General features: G+C 34.9%; 1 protein-coding gene across 6 annotated transcripts in view; it reads left to right on the forward strand.

Annotated features, from left to right (window-relative positions):
• EFCAB11 (EF-hand calcium binding domain 11) overlaps positions 1 to 20,670 on the forward strand; it is a 171,360-nt gene that overhangs the window by 36,991 nt on the left and 113,699 nt on the right. For 4 of the 6 annotated variants that reach the window (XM_074235530.1, XM_074235531.1, XM_074235535.1 and 1 more), the window contains exons 4-5: positions 8,822 to 8,923; positions 12,610 to 12,700. In XM_074235530.1, the coding sequence (XP_074091631.1) occupies positions 8,822 to 8,923; positions 12,610 to 12,700 (193 nt within the window). Of the gene's footprint in view, positions 1 to 8,821; positions 8,924 to 12,609; positions 12,701 to 15,636; positions 16,877 to 18,394; positions 18,472 to 20,670 lie in introns of those variants that run through there. The other 2 variants (XM_074235533.1, XM_074235532.1) reach the window with 2 other exon arrangements.

A 20,670-nucleotide genomic window follows, 5' to 3' on the forward strand; every position in this document is an offset into this window, starting at 1 on the left:
GGTATTAGAAACATTTGTGGTAAAAACAGTATTTTCTCTTTTAAAGACAGTTTAGTATCCCCTTAGAGTCTAAAAGAAGATAGAGAATAGATATAAACACATCAAGCTCATTGGTAGAAGAGAGCTGAAAGTAGTAGATGCTTAAAAACAGATGTTAAGAAAGTGTGTTTTCTCTCTTTGTTAAAATTATTTTGTATTATTTAGTATACATTTGTATACATGTTGTATTCCTTCACCCAAGTATTCATGAGAGAAGAGACTATTTTGTTCTAAGTCTTTCTATTCCGCTACCCTTAGCAAAATGACTCGTATTTAGTAATTGCTTTAATAATTGTTAATTGAATTGGGGTTAAAAACCAACCAACCAACAAACAAAAAAAAGCCTTTCAGGTTCCTAAGCCTTTAACAATATAAGAACATTTTTATTTGTCATATCCAGATAAGGGTTCTTTGTTTGAATTAGTATTAACAGTCTTGCTTTATTTCATCTTTAACAGATTCATTCGGTTAATAAATACTAATTGAGGACTTGCCATATATACAACAGAATGAGTACAAAAGACATACAAGACACAATAAGTCCTCCACTTTCAGAGAGTTGGCATAAATATAAAAAAATCCACCGTGGTACCTCGATACTCATATGCTTCATAACTTGTCAAATCCATTACTCATAGCATTTTGACAAGGAAAAAATGTTTCAGCACTCTGAGTTTGCTTGGGACTTGTTGCATTTGCTAGAACTTGCATAGCATTTCCTAGAGAAAATGCTTCACTGATCATTGATTTTTTTTTTGACTATGATAAGGAGGCTATACTTTGCTTCATTTCTTACTTAGTGGCCATAATCACTGCCTTTGCAGCTTGATTTTTTTAACTAAGCAAAATTGGCCGTTCTTGACTCTTCTCTTCATCTCTCTTTTACTACCAAATGGATTTTGCCTCAGTCAATTGGCTTTAAAAAGCCAAAGTCTCCCACTGCATCCAAGGCCATTTCCAACTGTCCTGATCCACATCTGGCCACTGGAACCAAATGGTTCTGAAAGAGAAAGTGAGACTGGTGATTTTGCACAGCATCCCCTTATTTAAATGCAATTCAATAGCATGTCATGGCATTACCTCCCTGATGTCATAGTCCTCTTCCAGAGCAAAGGACAAAAACAACCCATTATTCCAGGAACCCCTCTCAGTAAAGGTAAAGTGAAGTTAAATTTCATTTTATTTTCATGTAATTAATTGCTTTTTTATCCATGACTGTATTACAAAATAACTTCATCACTTGATGTTAACCCAACAAAATGTGAAAGTTCTGAGAAACTTTTATGAATTATTTATAATTACATTATTTCTTAGGGAAAAAATTCATTCCCTACTCGTTGGTTTCATCACTCGTCAAGAGTCCTCAAACAAATTAATGAATATCAAGATACCACTCTATAATTAATTGTTAAGTAAAGTTTTAAAGGCAACAAATTCAGGAAACAAAGTATGACCTAGGCCGGACTGGTTAGGGGAAGCTTCATCAAGGAGATGGGACTTGCGCTAGAATTCAAAGGATGCAGGGTTAGCATTTAAACCAGAAGAATGAGAGATGTCCCCTGTAGTCAAAATAAAATTAACTGAGTACAAAGACAAGAATAAGCAAGATGTGTTCCAGTTGTTAGACACTAGTAAGTCTGAATAAAGTGAAAGATTCATGAGAGGTGAATGAGAGATAAGAATGGTAAGGTAGTTTGGGGAATAAAATTTGAAGATCTTGTGTATGAGACTACCCCTCTTCATAGTTATTTCTTTATCCAGTAAGTAGTGGTAAACTTTTTATTTTGAGTGGTAAGATGAAGTTGATAATAATTTAAATTTTTTTAAATTAAAATTTCTAATATCTGGTAAGTAATCCCTAATTCTGTCTTGATCTTCATTTCCATTTCTCATTAGTAAGATTTTATTTCTTACATAAAATTTATTTTTCTCTTTTTCATTATTATAATAGAAACTGACCATTGTTGGTATCATTTTCTTGCTATCTTTATATGTACATTGACTGTTTTTTTACATCCATTCGCATCTCTATCATTAATAATAATCATTTTAATTTTACTTTTCAAATTGATAAAAACCTATTTTAGATTAGTACAGAGTCTACATATATAATTTTAAGAACTCTTATGAACATTTTCAGTCTATGAGAGGAATTGCTAAATTAATATAACTAATGATGGAATTACATACATCTCCATTATATTTGGACCCAGTTCTTGCAGCTGAAATAAATACATTTTTGTTTCATAAAATTATATATGTGAATATATATATGTATGTATGCATGTATGTATATAGAATAAATATGAAGTAGTTTATGGAGATCATATACTATCATATACTAGAAAGGTTCTATATAGAAGCTAGCACTTTAACTGTTTTGAAGGAAGTAAGGGATTCTGTGAGGAAAAAGTGAGAAGGAGAGCATTCCATACATAATAGATGAAAATGGAAGATATATACCATTTTGCTTAGACCATAGAATGTGAGAAGTAGGAGTAATGTGTAGTTGAGCCTGGAAAAGTAGGTTGAAGAAAGATTGTGAAGGAATTACAAGCCAAAAAGAGGAACAGTTTGTCCAAGGGAGGCAATAAGGAACGATAGGAATTGGGTAATATCATAGATATTCCATTAAAGAAAATTACTTTGGCAACTGTTTGGAAGATGGAATTATATGATATGGAAGGTGGATTGGATGGTGTTATCCTTGAAAGTTGTATGTTGATGTTTGTTATGGTCGTGTCTTCCTTTTTTGTTACCCCATTTAAGATTTTTCCTGGATAGATACCAGAGGTTTCGCAATTCCTTCTCTAGTTCATTTAATAGAAGAGAAAACTTAGACAAACAAGATTAAGTGACTTGCCCAGGATCACAGAGCTAATAAATATCTGAAGCCAGACCTGAACTCAGGAAGATGAATCTTCCTGATTTTAAGCTTAGCACTCTATTTACCTAGCTGAAAATAATAATAATAATAATAATAATAATAATAATAATAATAATAATAATAATAATAATAATAATATTTTGTCCTTCGTTCTCAGAAAAAGACCATGACATCAGGGAGGTAATACCATGACAAGCACTTGAATTGGATTTGAGTGAGGGATGACTGTTCTAAGTCATTGGCCTCACTTTCGCCTCAGGAGTCATCTGGATTCAATGGCCAGATATAAATCAGGAGGACTGGAGATGATCCTGGATGTGAGGCAGTCAGGGTTAAGTGACTTGTTCAAATTCATGCATCTAGTTAGTGTCAAGTGTCTTAGGCTGGGTTCAAATTCCCATCCTTACTCAAAGTGCTCTATCCACTGCAATCTAGATGCCCTGAAAGTTATATATAGATGTTCTTTTACTAGAGTACTTTTTTTTTAACAAAAAATTAAAGTACCTTTGAAAAATTGAAGGAACATAGTAAGCCATTGAGGTGAAATGTATATTTCCCTTTTATTAATTACACCAATCAAGCAGAGTTCTATATTTTGTAAGGTTATAAGCAACTGAATCTTCTCTTATATGCTTGGAAAAAAAAAGCCCATGGTATTTCTTTTCTTTTGGGGAGCCCATTCACTATGAAAATCTTTCTAATCCTTTGTTTGCTAGTAGCCATGTTCATTAAACAGTGCAAGATTATATATCCATTTTCTAGGTACCACATAACTAAGTTTAAAGGAGCTCATCACTGGGCCAAAAGGGAGTATTTTTTTCCAGTCAGTTCAATTTTTCAAGCCTCTGTCCTAAGTCCTGTTGGTGTTATGATCTGTATCAGTAAAAGTGTCTCTGCTAAGGAAATCAGTTATTTAAAGTATTATCATCAGGAAAGCCATACTCCTAAGATCTCCCCAATTTATAAAGAACTAAAAAGAAGTAAAAACATAGAAATGTCCTTCAGGCTCTCAAAAGTTATGTCTCTGCAGGAAGGTTCTGATGTATCCTACCAAATGGTAGGACTTCACCATATCTTGTCTCCTATCTAGTTAATTATATGTGGTCACCCCCATTACATTGTGAACTCCTTAAGCAGAGATAATTTTTTGACTTTCTTTATATCTCCTGTACTAAGCACAGTGCCTACTTTTTCTGCTAGTTGACTAATCAACTATTTACCAGATAGGTTGGCAACTAGATTAGGAATATTTTTAGCCACACACCTCATGAAATTGTCTATTAAGCTGCAGAAGAGTTATAATCTTTCCTGGCTGCAGTAATAACTATGAACAGGGATAGTTGACACCTTTACTCAATATAGATACTCAAGTGAAAGCAAAGGGTCCAAAAGGAAAATGATTAATGTTGGAGGGGGTGTGGGAAACTGGATCACTAATGCATTATTGGAGGAATTGTGAACTGATCTAACTTTCTGTAATTATACCCAAAAACCAATAAAACTATACATACCCTTTGATCTAGTACTACCCACTCTTGGTAATACTTGGGTCTATATCCCAAAGAGATCATGAAAAAGGGTTAAAAAACCCACTTGTATAAAAATATTCATAGCAATTCTTTGCATGTTAGCAAATAATTGAAAATTGAGGGAATGCCCATCAGTTGGGAAATGGCTGAGCAAATTATGGTGTGCTAATGTGATGAAACACTATTGTTCTATAAGAAATCATGAGGAATGGGATTTCAGAAAACCCTGGAAGGATTTAGGTGAACTGTTGCTGAGTGAAATGAGCAGAACCAGAAGAACATCATGAACACTAACAACATTGGGTGATGATTAACTATGATGAAATTGTTCATTTCAGCAGTACGGTAATCAAAGACAATTCTGAGACTTGTGATGAAAAATACCATCCACGTTCAGAGGAACTGTGGAGTTTAAATGAAGACCAAAGCTTACTGTGTTCAATTTTTAAAAGCTTTCTTATCATGTTGTTATTTTCGCTCTAATGTTTTTTTCCCATTTGGGTTTGATTCTTCTTTCACAACATGATTAATATGGATCTATGTTTAGCATAATATGGATCTATATTTAGCATAATTACACATGTAGAACCTTTATTAGATTGTTTTCTGTCAGGGGGAGGAGAGGGAGAGAGAAAACTGTAAAACTCAAAACTTTGTAAAAATGATTGGAGAAAACTACCATTGCACGTTTTGGGGAAAATAAAATAATTTTTAAAAAATAGAAAGTGTGTGTGTGGGGGGGGAGCTAGGTGGCACAGTGAATAGAGCAATGACCCTGGAGTCAGGAGGACCTAAGTTCAAATCCAGCCTTAGACACTTAATTATTCCCTTGCTGTGTGACCTTGGGCAAGTCACTTAAACCCCATTGCCTTGCAAAAAAAATAGAAGGCAGAGAATCCATATGGGCAATGTAAGACTGAAGAAGGGCATCAGACATGACTGATTCTTGATCTTCAAGACAGAAGGCTGTTGGACTTACCACAGATAGCATTCCCCTTCTAAGTCACTCTCCCATGGTGACACATTTTTCCCTCTCAACAAACTAGTTAAAATGATTAGTTAAAGAGATATGCCCAGTATCTAATTCTCTTTCCTAGTAAATTATCTATGAATTTTGCTTATATATCAGGTATTTTGAAAAGTTGAACTATCTAAAAATGTCAGTTTATTATACTAAGTACTTACATAAAAAGTGACCTTTTTCCCTGACATTTGTTTAGTTTTTAAAAAAATGAAAATGAATGTGTCCATGATGTTTTTGCTCAGAGCTAAAAAATAATGCCATCTAGCTCGGTAAATGGATTATTTAGGAATATCACTTTCTTCTCCTTGATATACTCTTCTTTCTAGGTTTTCATGATACTACTTTCTGTAATAGTTCCTTCTTATTCTTCTTTGTTGTATTTTTATCCATATGAGACCAGCTAACTATGGAGGTCTCTCAGAGTTCTGTCCTAAACCTTCTCTTCTCCCTCTTTATTTCTCTATATCACTCTATATCCTCTATATCCTCGGTTTCCATGGCCTGAATTATTAACTGATTAAACAACTATTGCCAGGTAGATTGATCACCAGATTATGATTATGTTTTGGCCACACAGCTTATGAAAATCTCTACTAGGCTATAGAAGAGTTGTAATTTTTTCTGGCTAAAGAAATAACACTGAACAGGGAGAGTAGGCACCCTCTCCCAATATAGATACTCAAGGGAAAGCAAAAGACTTATCTAACTCTAATCTTCCTGTTGATCTTCAAACTCATTTTTATAGTTGTCTCTTAGGAATCTTGAACTGGTTGTCCTTATAGACATCTTGAAAGTCAGCATGTTACTGAATATTCAGAAAAGAAAGAATTTATAAAGAATCAACATCACCTAGAACAGGGTGTATCAAACTAATAAGATCAATAGACTGGTAGCTCTTGTGACCCTGGGCAAGTCATTTAATATTATTGGCCTCAGTGTCCTCAAGCTGGAGAAGGAAATGGCAAAAAAAAAGATACTCCAGTATCTTTGCCAAGAACATGCCAAATGGGGTCACAAAGAGTCAGACAAGACTGAAAAACAACTTGAACAACAGATCATGGAAATACGGTAGATAACAGATTAACTAAATTTCAGCAAATCATGAAACAAAGCCACTCATGTTCATTTTATGGGACTAGATAGTTGTCTAATTATATAGATTTGGAACTCACTGAATAGTGAGACCCAAAAGTCATTAATAATTGCCTGTCAGTTTAGCAAAAGACTTCTAGAGGAGTGGGCAGCTAGCTGGTAGGGCACCAGTCTTGGAGCCAGGAAGATGTTAATTCAAATCTAACCTTACACAAGCAAAAGCTGTGTGACCCTAGGTAAGTCACTTAACTCTGTCTTAGTGTCCTCATCTGAAAATTGAGATAGAAAAGGAATTTTTGCCAAGAAAGGCCCAAATGGGGTCTTATGAGTCAGATGACTAAAGGAGTATTCTAGATAGCTATGCTTGACTGTGATGTTTGGCATTTTAACAATGACTTGGATACAGAAATTTGTAGCATATTTATTCAGTTTGTGGATTGTCCAAAACTAGAGAAGGCAAACAAATTATATGACAGAATCAGGATCCAAAAAGACCTCAATATCCCAGAATATCAGAGTCAAATCTAATAAGATGAAATGAAATAGGGAAGATTATATGGTTTTACAATTTTGAGGTTTTTATAATTCTCACAAGTGGAAAATCGCAAATTCATCATTATACAGTGCTGTACAATAGTGTACCCAAAAAGTAATGCAGTTAGGCTAAGTAGCATCCAGGAATAAGGAGTTTATAGTGCTGTCATATTCTGTCCTTATTTGATACATGTGGAATCTTGCATTCAGTTCTGGGTGATATGCATTGGGAAGAACAATGATAAGACAAAATATGTCAAGAGAAAGGCAATAAATAAAGTGGAGAGCCTCAAGAGCACACCATATAAATGTTTGTAAAGGCTTATTGAAGACATTATAATTGTTTTCAAATATTCAGTTTGTTCTGTTTTGTCCCAGAGTTCAAAATTGAGATCAATGAGTAGAAGCTGAATAGCAAAACATAGGCTTTATGTAAGGAAAACCTAACAATTATATATCTAAAAGTGGAATGGGCTGCCTTGGAGAAAAGTAGATTCTCTCTAATGAGAGGTCTTCAAATGCAGTTTTGTTGAACATACTGTAGAAAAGACTCTTGTGGAGGTGACTAAGTGGCACAGTGAATAAAGCACCGGTCCTGGAGTCAGGAGTACCTGGGTTCAAATCTGGTCTCAGACACTTAATAATTACCTAGCTGCATGGCCTTGGGCAAGCTACTTAACCCCTTTGCCTTGCAAAAACCTAAAAAAAAATGACTTGTTCAGGTACATGTTGTCCTAGAGAGCTTTTGAGGTCCATCTCAACTTGAAAAATGTCTTTGATTCTGAAAAAATTTTGACTTATAGGTAACAATATTATTTTAATATTAAACATTTTTAATTCTACCATTGCCATTAAAACTTGCTACAAACATCACGTTAGAACTCATTTTAATGGACATTGTGGGCATAGTATTCTACCTTATACCAGTGTATCTATTTCATTATGATAGTCACCAGATCCAAGCCTATGGTGGCTGAATGGGGTTTATTCAGTCCTGGGATGGTGGTTGTTCTAGTGTTTATATAATATTCTCTTCACCTTTATCCATGGGATCCATTGATAATTGACTTTTGAGGAACTAGTTATTTGACTTCATCTCCCAGGTGCAGAAAATAATATTGTAATGATATCCAGGAAAGAGGAAAAAAATAAATCAAGAAAGGGATACAAGAAAGAAAAGTAAGAAGAGTTAAGATCTTATTTCATAAGAGGTATCTGTGCCTATTTATTGAATTCAGGAGTGAATGAAATGCACATATACATACACACTTTTGGAGGGGGATCAGTTCACATTGGGGGGTCACGTATAATATTTAATGAAATCCTCAGATTTATAAATCATTGGGAATAATATTCTTTTTAACCAATTTGAATCAAAATAGATAATTCTCAATACTTTGAAAATATTTTTACTTAAACGTGGATAGAGCTCAGTGGATAGAGCCCTGGGTTTGGAGTCAGAAAGACTTCTGTTCAAATCTAGCTTCAGACATTTCATAACTTTCTGACTTTAGGCAAGTCCCTTAATATCTTTGCTTCAATTTCCTCATCTGTAAAATGGGAATAATAATGGCACATACTTCTCAGAGATGTTGTAAGGATGAAATGAAGTAATATTTATAAAGTACCTGCCTGTATGTGGTAAGTACTATATGCATGTTAGCTATCAAACATGCTTTTCTATTAAAAAGAAACCATCTTTCTTATGATTTCTAGGTATATGCCTTGAAGAGTTTGTAAAACTTATGGAGAAAAAGAAGGCAGCACACCTCTATCAGAATGAAATAAGACAGATCTTCACAGCTTTTGATAGGCAATGTAAGTATTTTAAATCATCCTAGTTAAAAACATGTATATTTTTAATTTCATTGTTTATGTAATGAAATATACTTGGTAGACTATTTCTATTCTGGAATGGTTATTTTAAATATTGCTTCTTGAATTTTTATTCGTCCTTGTGCATTTATGGTAATATATAATATATGGTTTTTAAGATCACTGTCTCTTAAGTACCTGACATTTATCACAGGTGGAATTATAAGTAAGGATATATTGAAGAAAAATAAAACTTGGCCTGAATTGTAATCTAGGTTGGGTTAAAGAAGGGAAAGAATTGTCATGAGACTGTGTTAGGAGTTTGTCTTGGGACTCTCATATGAAACATGAGTAAGAACATCTAGTCTCAGGTCTTGCCTTCTCCTCTGAGTCCAGATATTGCTAGGTTCTCAGATATTTTGGGGGGTTTATTAAACTGCTTTTTAGATTGAGAGTAGCCAAAGTGGGGATTATTTGGACTAGTTATTTGGAGGTACCCCATAGATCAAGTTCAGGGGTCTTCAGTGACACTCAATCTAAGGTAATAGCATGATTCCCACCATAGTTGGTTTTTAATCATTATTTTATAGCTAAGTAGAAAAAGAAACTAAATTTCAATTTTCAAAAGGGTGGCTCCTACCTAGTAGAAACTGAATGCCATATTCAAAGTCTGTTCTTTAATTCCATCTCTTCCCTAGAATTTATCCTATTTTAGAATGTTGTTTTCTAAAGAATTGATTAAATTATAGGATTTCATTGCTGAAAGGACTTTGGCAATCTAGTCCATCTCTTTCATTTTTTGAATAGGTGAAACTCAGACCCAATAGCCTTAACTCAACATCACATAAGTAGCATAAGCTAGGGATAAGACTAGAACTGAGGAAGCCTAATTCTTAGTTTATATCTTAATCCTTTTTTCCATTGCATGCCATTTCTCCTTATCATGGTTCCATGGCTCCTGTGACTGTTGCTCACTTGTGTTTTCCTCAGGCATATTTCTTTCCTTCTGATTGATATTCTTCTGATTTGTCATCTACCCTTCTTAGTGATGTCCCCACAGTCTTGCTGAATGATTGCTTGTAAGGCCCCATGTCCTATAGACTTCCACTGAGCCTTAATGTCATCTGTTCTTGACATCTTGAAATCAGAGCCTGCAGGTCTTTAGAGCCTGCTGCCACTTATGGACTTTGTGTGGGTCCACATTCTGTCAAGACTAAATGACCTGGTTGATGTGATATCTCTACCCTGGGCATGCCTCATCTGAATGAAGCCTGAAGAACAGACCTGAAAGCTTTTAGCCAGCTTAGAGGGGGAGGGAAAAAACCCACAGAAAATTTGAAATGTGTATTGAAGATTTCACATCCTAAAAGCAGTCTTTAATTTAATCAATTCTAGGCTTCAACATTAAAACATGGAAATTCTAAAACTACTCAACTACTTGATATATAAGAATTTCAGTCTTATCTCTAAGCTCTTTTTAGAGGTGCCTAAAAGCTAAATGATACAACAGACACAACATTATGTCCTGAGTTCAAGTTCGACCTCAGACACTTTCTAGAAGTGTTGCCCTGAGCAAACCATATAACCACTGCTTTGCTCAGTTTCCTTAACTTAAAAAAAAAAAGAATAGCACCTGTCTGCCAGAGTTGTTTTGAAGATCAAATGAGGTAATATTTGTAAAGGTGCTTGGCACAGAGTAGGTGTTTAAAGAGTTTGGTCCCCCTCCCCCCTTTTTTAACTTGCAATAGCAAAAATTACCATTTTCTCAGTGTTCATGGTCATAATTCCTCTTAAGTCCTACCATGGTAGCTTATTGAGTAAAGGGGAAAGAATAGAGCAAACATTTATTAAGTGCTTATTATGAGTCACTCATTCTCATTTGATCATCACAATAACTCTGTGAAGAGCTCTTCTTATGCTCATTTTACATTGGAGGAAACTGAGGTACACAGAGTTTAAGTGACTTGCCCAGAGACACAAAAATTCAGTGTGTCATCTAGCTACTTAATGTTATAGTCTGGAGGCAACTTGGGTTCTCAAATGGTCCTTCTCCTTCCTTATCTCTGTTTGCTTTAGGGATGGCTTATAGAATTCAGTTTATAAATGTATGCTAGAAAAGATTTTGGTTACAATTCTGGTGATGTATTTCTTTATTTTTAGTTTTTTTGCAAGGTAAATGGGGTTAAGTGGCTTGCCCAAGGCCACACAGCTAGGTAATTATTAAGTGTCTGAGACCAGATTTGAACCCAGGTACTCCTGACTCCAAGGCCGGTGCTTTATCCACTATGCCACCTAGCCACCCTCGATGGATTGTATTTCTCTTGCTCAGGGACCAGGTGAGGGAAAAATTAGAGATTCATCACTAAGTTGGCCACAATCACTTTCAAAGACCATCTTCCAGATTGTAGAAAGGTGGTGACCTGCATCAAGAAAAGGGAGGAAGTACCCTCACATATGAAATAAGAGTTTGTCAGTGAAATATGCCTCTTTTGTTCATTTATTTCAGTTGTGCCTGACTCTTTGTGACCATGTTCAGGATTTTTCTTGGCAATGATACTAGAATGGTTTTTACTTTTCCTCTCTAGCTAATTTTACAGATGAGGAAACTGAGGCAAACAGGGCTAAATGACTTATCTGGGATCACAAAGCTTGAAAGACTTGAACTAATGAACACGAGTCTTCCTGATTCCAAGCCCAATGTTCTATCCACTGTACTATTTTTAGTTTAATTTTACTTTGCTCAAGATAAATAAAACGTATGCTTAGGAAATAGAAAAGAATTACTTTATTCATTTTACAGTCAGAAACAGACTAGCAAATAGTCACTACTTATTTCAATGGCTCATCTTAGAATATATATCAATAAATTATGAAAACATGGTGAAAGGTATTTTGCTCAAAGCATTTTTATGCTTGGAGAAAACTTTTTAATACTTTTGGCTCCATTACCTTAGTTTACTGATAAACAAGTAAACTATAGGTATGATTGCATCCGATGGAACGACACTGAACTATCTGCAAGATTCTAAGAGGCACAGTGTTAGACTTGGAGTCAGAAAAACCCGAGTTCAAATGTTGCCTCAGATTAGTTATTAGCTGAGTGACTCTGGGTAAATTGCTTAGCTTCTCTAAGATTTGTTTTCCCATCTATAAAAGGAAGAGACTAGCAGCAGCTACATCACAGGGTTGTTGTGAAGAACAAATAAAATAACATGCATAAAACATTTTGCAAAGTTTGAGATGCTATGTAAAGGCTAGCTATTATCATTATTATTAGTCTGTTCTAATCCTTTTTTTTTTTTTTTAAATAGAGGGATAAACTAGGTGGCATAGTTGTTAAAGAACCAGGTCTGGAGTTAGGAACATCTGAGTTCAAATCCAACTTCAGACACTAGCTGTGTGACCCTGGACAAGTCACTTAACCCCTATTCACCTTAGTTTCTCATCTGTAAAATGGGGAACTTGATAGAGAGGGAAATGACAAATTTCTCTAGTACTTTTGCCAATAAAGTCAGCGGATCACACAAAGACAGACAAGACTGTTCAACAACACCTATCAAAAGCTTGATACAACTATTGCAATTGAAATTACTCATGAAATTGTTTTATATAAAAGAACTTTGTGAATATACAATAGGTGCTTTATATCTGAATAATTCAGATATTTTTGTTTATTTGTTTTAAATAAGATCGAGGATTCTTAACTTTGGAAGATTTCAAAAAAGCCTTCCAACAGGTGGCTCCCAAGTTGCCAGAAAGGATTGTGCTTGAAGCCTTCAGGTAAGAACTTTTGAATACTTACTTAGCCCACAAATTCACATGCTGTGAAGTTATAGAAAATGAAAACAGTTTTTAAGTCACAACAGCCCCCTAAAAAGGTTATGATATTTTTTAGCACTAAGATTTCAAGGCAGAAAATTCCTTTAGTGTTTGAACATTTTTTGACAATTACAGAACTAGTAGTAGATCCTACTGTAAAATACTGCATTAGAGACACTTCTTTAAGGCCTCCACATAGTTCAGAAATTCTTAGGAAATTAATGAGGAGTGAGGAGCTCTTCTTTGTATCCATATTAGAAAACTCAAGGTGGATTAATCACCACCTGGGATCCAGACACTTTTGCCAAGCTCTGAATATACAGATTGAAATATGAAACCTTTGTTTCTCTCAAACAGCTGATATTCTATCAAAATAAATTTTCTTCAGACTACATTAGTACAGAATTCACATATTATTGTTGTTTTTCCTTCATTCTCAGAGAGGACTAGAACTTCAGGGAGGTGTTGCCATGACATGCAATTTAATTGTGTGTTTAAGTGTGAGGAGCCTCATTTTCTCTTCCAGAGCCATCTGGGTTCAGTGGCCAGATATGGATTAGGAGGTCTGGAAATGGCCTTGCATAAATTTAGAGACCTTGACCTTTTTAAGCTAAGATCTTCGATAGGTTTCAGTTTAGACTTAAGTAAAGCCTATTCAGTGTTTCAGGCTAGGTAAGGAAGAAATGAAGCAAATAATGACCTCTTTTACCAAAAAAAAAATCAATCTGGATGGATTTCTGGCCAAAATAGAAACAATTGCTATTTATATTCATTCTGAGCCACTCTATGTAATATGGATCATTTAGTGTCCCTGGCCTCAGTTTCCTCATCTGTAAAAAGAAATAGGTTGGCCTAGATGATCTCTGATTCCATCCAGATCTAAGTTTTTGTGATCCTATGACAGACTTGTGCATGTGTATGTGCTTCTAGAGCAGGGCCTTTGCACATAGGGACCATGTCATATACTGCCTGGTATCTCCCATAGTACCTAGTAGAGTTGGTTACACATAGCTTAACACAATACTTAACAATTATTTGTTGTTTAATTAACTCATTATCTATAAATTCAGTGACTCCTTTATGGACAATAAATCTTCCCTCCTTTTTTTTCTTATTAAGTCATTTCAGTTATGTCTGATTCTTCAGGATCCCATTTGGGGTTCTCTTGGCAAAAATAACTGGAGTGATTTTCCATTTCCGTCTCCAACTCATTTTAAAGATGAGGAAACTCAAGACCAACAGTGTCTTACCCAGGGTCACTCAGCTAGGAAAGTGTCTGAAGGCAGATTTGAACTCAGGAAGATGAGCCACTTAGCTGCTCAAATCTTTTCATTTATTCACGTACATTCTGTAAGAATGTATTGAGAGGAGAATGTTAAAGGAGACCAGTAGTCCTAATAAGAGGTGATAAGGACCTGAACTAAAGTTTTTAGTACATTGGAAGTTTTACTGCTTGTTGCCTGGATGACTAAAAGTTGTCTATTGTGAATGGAGAGAAAGAGAACATGGGTGTGATATTGTGGAGGTAGAATCAATAGAACTTGGTAACTGATAAAAAAAAAAAGCATTAAAGATTAGAGCATTCTGGGGCGGCTAGGTGGCATAGTGGATAAAGCACTGGCCTTGGAGTCAGGAGTACCTGGGTTCAAATCCAGTCTCAGACACTTAATAATTACCTAGCTGTGTGGCCTTAGGCAAGCCACTTAACCCCATTTGCCTTGCAAAAAAAAAAAAAGATTAGAGCATTCTGAGGTTGTGAAGCTGGGTGATTTGACAAGTTATGTTGGCACTTCCAACTGAAGTATTTGAAGCAGGGATAGATTTGGGGGTTCAGGAGGCAATTAACACTTTGTGGAGAGCAACTAGGTGGCGCAGTGGATAGAGAGCACTAACCCAGGAGTCAGGAGGACCAGAGTTCAAATTAGACTTGAGACATTTAATACTTAGCTGTGTGACCTTGGGCAAGTCAACCCTGCAAAAAACAAAACCAAAATAAAAGGCAAAAAAAAAAAAGCTGTTTGTGGGGCTTTTTGAGTCTGAAGCATCTTTCTCCACCACAACATCCCTAACAAGAGGCTATTGCTGTATCTTATTGAAATTAAAAAATTCCTGGGACAGAGGACTTAGACCCTCCCATAGTTAATAGGCTAAGTAAAAGTTTGCTGCCTTGTTAAATTGTGCTTTTTATTCTCATGTCATGTGACTGGGAGGGCCTTTCCCACATTGTCTGAATGCAGTCCCACATGTCAGAGCTGAACACGATATGGGTTTTTGCAAGCATTTTCACAAACTCATCACTTAATTTCCCTCTGTTTTTAGAGGTGCTTAATTCATATTTTAGTCTTGGTTGTCATCGGGAGGTAAGCTCTTCTTTCTTAACACAGCTCTTTAATGGGCACCCTACAGTATTAGGGGCTGGCATTTTTCTCCATGCTAAGATATATTTACTTCAAAATGCCTGGGAGCTTTCTCTTTCTGAGTGTAAGGAATGAAATTTGTGTTTTCCCACTACCTGATAGTTGGCATAAGCTCTCAGCAACTTTTTCTTTTCCCCAGAGATGAAGCAATATGCAAAAGTACAAAAGATCTACTTTTCTGATTGCCCCCTCCCCCAATCCTCAGTCATTGGTAAATATTGAAGCTTTCTGCCCATCCTTGATGTGGCATAGAAATGCCAAAGCATTCCAGAGGTCTCTGTACCCAAGATGAGGTGACTGGTGACTAGGATAGTCCTGCTCTGAGATTCAAAAAAACCTCTTTTGTCTATGTACTGGGAAGTCAGAGTACTCATGAAAACCCTTTAAACTCTTAGGAGTGGTGCAAAAAGCAAGACTCGTTTCTGTTAAATCATTTCTTGGGAATGAATTCTGAATGATTGTAATAACTTTTGGTCCTAGGAAACCTAATAGGAAACCTCTTCTTGGAAGAGAAACAAAAGACTAAAGGGAGGGATTTAGTTCTCGTTGGAGGGAAACATCCCCACAAATGACCACAATATGAAGACAAAAAAGAATTAACAAAACTTATTTTTTAAAAATGAAAGCAAAAAAAATGCCTCTTTTTCAGTATAGGGTTGGTAGTGGATATAGGAACTTGATGTTTGAATTAAAAAGAAAAAAAGAATTACCTCCCAAACACAACCAAATTGAGTATCAGTGAGCTGACAAACTCTATATTCTACTGAATGGAGGAGTATTATAGTGCTGAGAAGCCTTAAGGGAGAAGATTTAAGATAGCATTTTCAAATCAAAGGATTCATCTGTACCTCTTGTGAAGAGCCCAACTTCTCTGTAGTCTACACCTTGCCTGCAGTAAATTCTTTGCAGTCAGTTTTTACCAATGTCCAATCATAATGACTTGTTTCACATTGTTTTCTCCTCCAGTCTTGAACAAAGGAGATTTCTCAGTTATCATCCCTTGCATCATGATACATTTTATCCGTATATATGTATATGTATTCATGAGTATTAGATATGAATGTATGTATGTATGTATGTATAATCATATTGATCTTAATCAAGATAGCTACAGTGACTGCCTCCTCTGCATTGTCATAGGACAGGGTGCTACTCATATTTTCGATTTGCTTCTCTTTACATGTCTGTGATCACAGTACCAAAAGAGGTTGATCACTGTGATATTTGTAGTCACACAGGCAGTGAATCATTAATGCCTAATCTTTGAATGTGAAAGACAATGAAATTGTGGTTTATTTGTTTTCATGAAGGTGTTAGTTTTCTGTGCAGTGAGAGCCTTGCTATTTATTTTTCTAGTAAAAAGAACATTTGATTTGCCACCAACTTTCTCTTCCCTCTTTCATCAATTATTCTAGTGCACAATTGCATGAGAAGCATATTGTGAGTTTTTAAACTGGCCCTATGTCCACTTTTGCTAAAGGGAGATTCAAAGAATCTTTCATGTGCAATATGCTTTGATTGATTTTCTGCATCTGATTGCAATTCTTCATATTCATCATTAGAATTCATCATGCTATTCGTCCCATAAAAGATGAATTCCGCAGAGAACTGATTTTGTTGCCTTGGTGATACTTATAGCCTCATCTTTGAGGTTTGAGGGTGTATTTTACCCAATTGTTTAAACCATTTGAATCAATATATCTAAGTTCAGATAGCCTGATTAGGAAAATAATCTTAATATAATATTTGCATGTTATATAAAATAAAATATTAATATAATTAAAATATTCACATCTTATATATCGTGTGTATAATTATATAAATAAAAATGAGATGGTTAGGTCTCATCAATTAAAATGCATGTGTTGGTTTTCATTAATCAATGGTTTAATTAAGGATTTCCATTATCTGGTTAAGGATACAAATGTAAGTGCACTATTTTCAGGGATACTAATTATTTCTTTACCTGGTTCTCTGCTATGTATATCATGCATCATAATAGTAATAACATCTCACATTAAGCTAGCATTTTCAGGTTTTCAAAGTCCTTTATGTAGATTGTCTCCTTTGAGTCTCATAACAATCCTGTTAGCCTGATATTTAAATATTATTACTGTTATAAATATCTATTTTATAGAGGAGGAAAATGAGACAGAGAGAGATCATTAGTCATGGTCACACACAACAAAGAATTAGTTTAGACAGGATTTGAACCCAAACCATTTCTGTAAGTGCACCCTTCTTTTTATCATACCATGTTGCCTGATTTCTCATATATGTATTATTTAATCACACATTCTTCAGATGCAACATTGGACCCATGTTGAAAGCAGGGGTAGTTTAAAAAAAAAGAATCTGTAAATTTTCCATCACTTGACCTTGGACAAACAAATTACAGAGCTTGCTGTTTCTTCATTTCTACTCATATAATGAGCATATTCCATTAGATTTATGGTATCCCCTCAAACTTCCAAATTCTACATGCCAGCAACAGTCCCACACAAGAGCTCAGCCATCTCCTTCAGCATCTGTTTGCTTCGCAGGTATCTTTGAGAATTCAATACAGACTGAATACAAATGGGATCTGTCTGTATGGCAAATAGTGTTCCCAGGAGACAATTACTATGTTAAACGACTCTCCCATTCTGCTTCCTTTTTAACCTCTTGCTTTAAACAAATGTTACTGCTGAAGTCCTATCCCTCATCTACATATACGGTTGAGCAAATTGTTCTTCTGGTAATACACTTGTACATTTTTACCAATTACAACATAGGAAACTCTCATGATGGTTTCTTTCTTAATTGACTAATTATTGTTAACCCTTTCATTCATCCATGAAGTTATTAATGTCTGAACAACATTCATTATTCATGACATATGCTTTAGAGAAAAGAGTTGTTCTCTGTTTCTCAACCTCTACAGATGTTAATCTGAGTGAAAATCTTGACATTACTGTGCTTCTTATCTATAATAACATTTTTCAAAATGATGAACCCTAATAATAACTGGCACTTATTTAGCCCTCAGAGATTTGCCAAGAGCTTTCATATGCTATATCATTTTACCCTCTGAACAACCCTGTGAGGCAAGTGCATTTATTTTATCTCCATTTTACAAGATGAGGAAACTGAGACAGGAAACACTTGCCCAAGGTTGCACAGGTGTGATAAGCAACTAAGGCAAGATTAGAAGTCAGGTCTTTGTTTGCTTTAATACCATTTCTACTTCTTCTGTCAGGACATCAGAGACCAGGATGTGGCTATAGAGACTTTATGGTAAAAAGAGTGTGTAAGGTTTGTAGATCTTTTCCATTTTTTACCCGTTTGTTGTAATTCCAATATTTTCATCCTTAAATGCCCTTAAGATTACTTAATTAGGTCTCTCACTAAGCTCTTTTTTGTTGTTTTGTTTTTGTTTTTGCAAGGCAGTGGGGTTAAGTGGCTTGCCCAAGGCCACACAGCTAGGTAATTATTAAGTGTCTGAGGCCATATTTGGACTCGGTTACTCCTGACTCCAGGGCCGGTGCTCTATCCACTGCAACACCTAGCCGCCCCATCACTAAGCTTTCTTCAAAATTTTTTTCCATTGTCTCCCTCCCCCACTTCTTTTGAAGGAATGCAACTCATAATCTTCTACTATCAATAAGATTTTGGAAATTAATTTCATATTCTAAAGCAGTGTTTGCCTTTGGCTGCCATATCTCCGTGTTTGACAATGAGATAAAATATTTATTTACTAGGCCAAACAATTTTTAGCATCTTCTGGGATACTTGTCATGGCAGTTGATTTATATAAGTTAAACTACAATATAATTATTTTCAATATCCATTCTTTCATCCATCTCTTATTTTTTAGTATCAGTAACTTTTTTGAATAGGTGAAGTTGAAGTTGTTTTGATTATATACCCTTTATTTTTCTTATTTTTCTTATAGCTTTGTTCTAATTTTTTTTCTTACTTATTTGATCCTTACTCTATCAAGCTGAGCATATTAAAGATAGCTGTCCAATTCTGGTATGGCTCCCATATGAATAACAATGATATTAAAATTTCTTTGGTTTGTATTTGGGGTATTATTTAATGCTTACCATGTCCAATACTTAAATTATTTTCTTGAATAATATATTCATGATGAATAAGCATTGGTTTTCTGGCATTCTTCAAGAATTTGATTTCACTCATTCCTAATACCTCAGCCATATTTTTCTACATGTTTTTCACTGTCTTTACCATGCTCTTCTATTTATTGAAGTTACCAAATCTCTCTCCTCTCTCTCTCTCTCTCTCTCTCTCTCTCTCTACTCTACAATTGATGCTGACCCACAAACTACAATTATTTTCATAATGGTCTTCTTGCAAATACATCACATGAGCTTTACAATATGGATGACCAAATGTCATATTAAATAATGTTCTTTGTTGCCTGGATGCACCATAAAACCAACTCAGTCTCCACAGAGAACCTGTAAGCTATCTTTTCATTTAGCTATAACTTCCTTTTGTCTTCTGACTTCATTTATAGCAGTGATATATGGCTTCAGGTCATGGAATACTGCAGCCTCTAAAGAATTTAAGTTGAAGATAACCTAAAGGGCTGCTAAGAGATGCATGGTGGAGAAAAGCAAACTATAATACATTACAAACAAAAAATCATGCAGGTGTTGTATAAGGAATACTGTAATTATTTGTTTCATAGGTTTTGTTTGTCCTTTTTTTTCTACATGTGGTGACTTGGGGAAGAGAGAAAATAAATACTTATTCCTTAAATGTCTGTAAAAGCATTTAGAGTTTTTTAAAATGGCCATTCTCATAGCTAAAGAAAGATGTAACCAGTTGAGTACCCTGCATGAGCTATTGTTATTCACTCAGTGTTCAAAGACCCTCAATATAGAATATATGCAATGAATTTAAGAAGAGAGTTTCACTTGGTGGGTTGGCATGAAGGGATCATGATCTGCATCATTTCAGAAAATATTCGCATCACTGGATTTACAAACCAATTGGAATTTTGAGTATTAGCATGGAATGGTTTCTCATCTTCTGTTAAGACTAGTTTAGATATATATTTAATTTTTATATAGATAAATCAGAGATCATATATTTAGGTTTCAAAAATTAAGTTTTTCCTAAATTTTTTTATTATGAATGTTATTTTGCCTTCAATTTAAGAATAATCAATTTAGAAATTTCTGAATAATATCCAAAACATATTTACTCGAAGATTTTTTTGCAGTGGAACGTTTTAGCCAGTGGGTGGTGCTAAATGCTTTCATGATAAACAAGATAAACTACTAATCTATATATTTATTTTATCAAATGTATTCTATTATATTCACAATATTTATGCTACAAGGCTAATGCCACATTCTTACACTTTGAGGGTTAGCCAGCCATTGTTAATGTCCAAAATAAATAACCTTTAATGAAAATTCTATAAAATTGCTCTTATATTAAGTTTTCAACACAAAACATGTAACGGCAGTGTCCCATTCTGCCTCAAAAATAACTATTGCC

The sequence above is a fragment of the Macrotis lagotis genome, chromosome 4, assembly GCF_037893015.1.
Source record: "Macrotis lagotis isolate mMagLag1 chromosome 4, bilby.v1.9.chrom.fasta, whole genome shotgun sequence".
NCBI classification, from domain to species: Eukaryota; Metazoa; Chordata; class Mammalia; order Peramelemorphia; family Peramelidae; genus Macrotis; species Macrotis lagotis.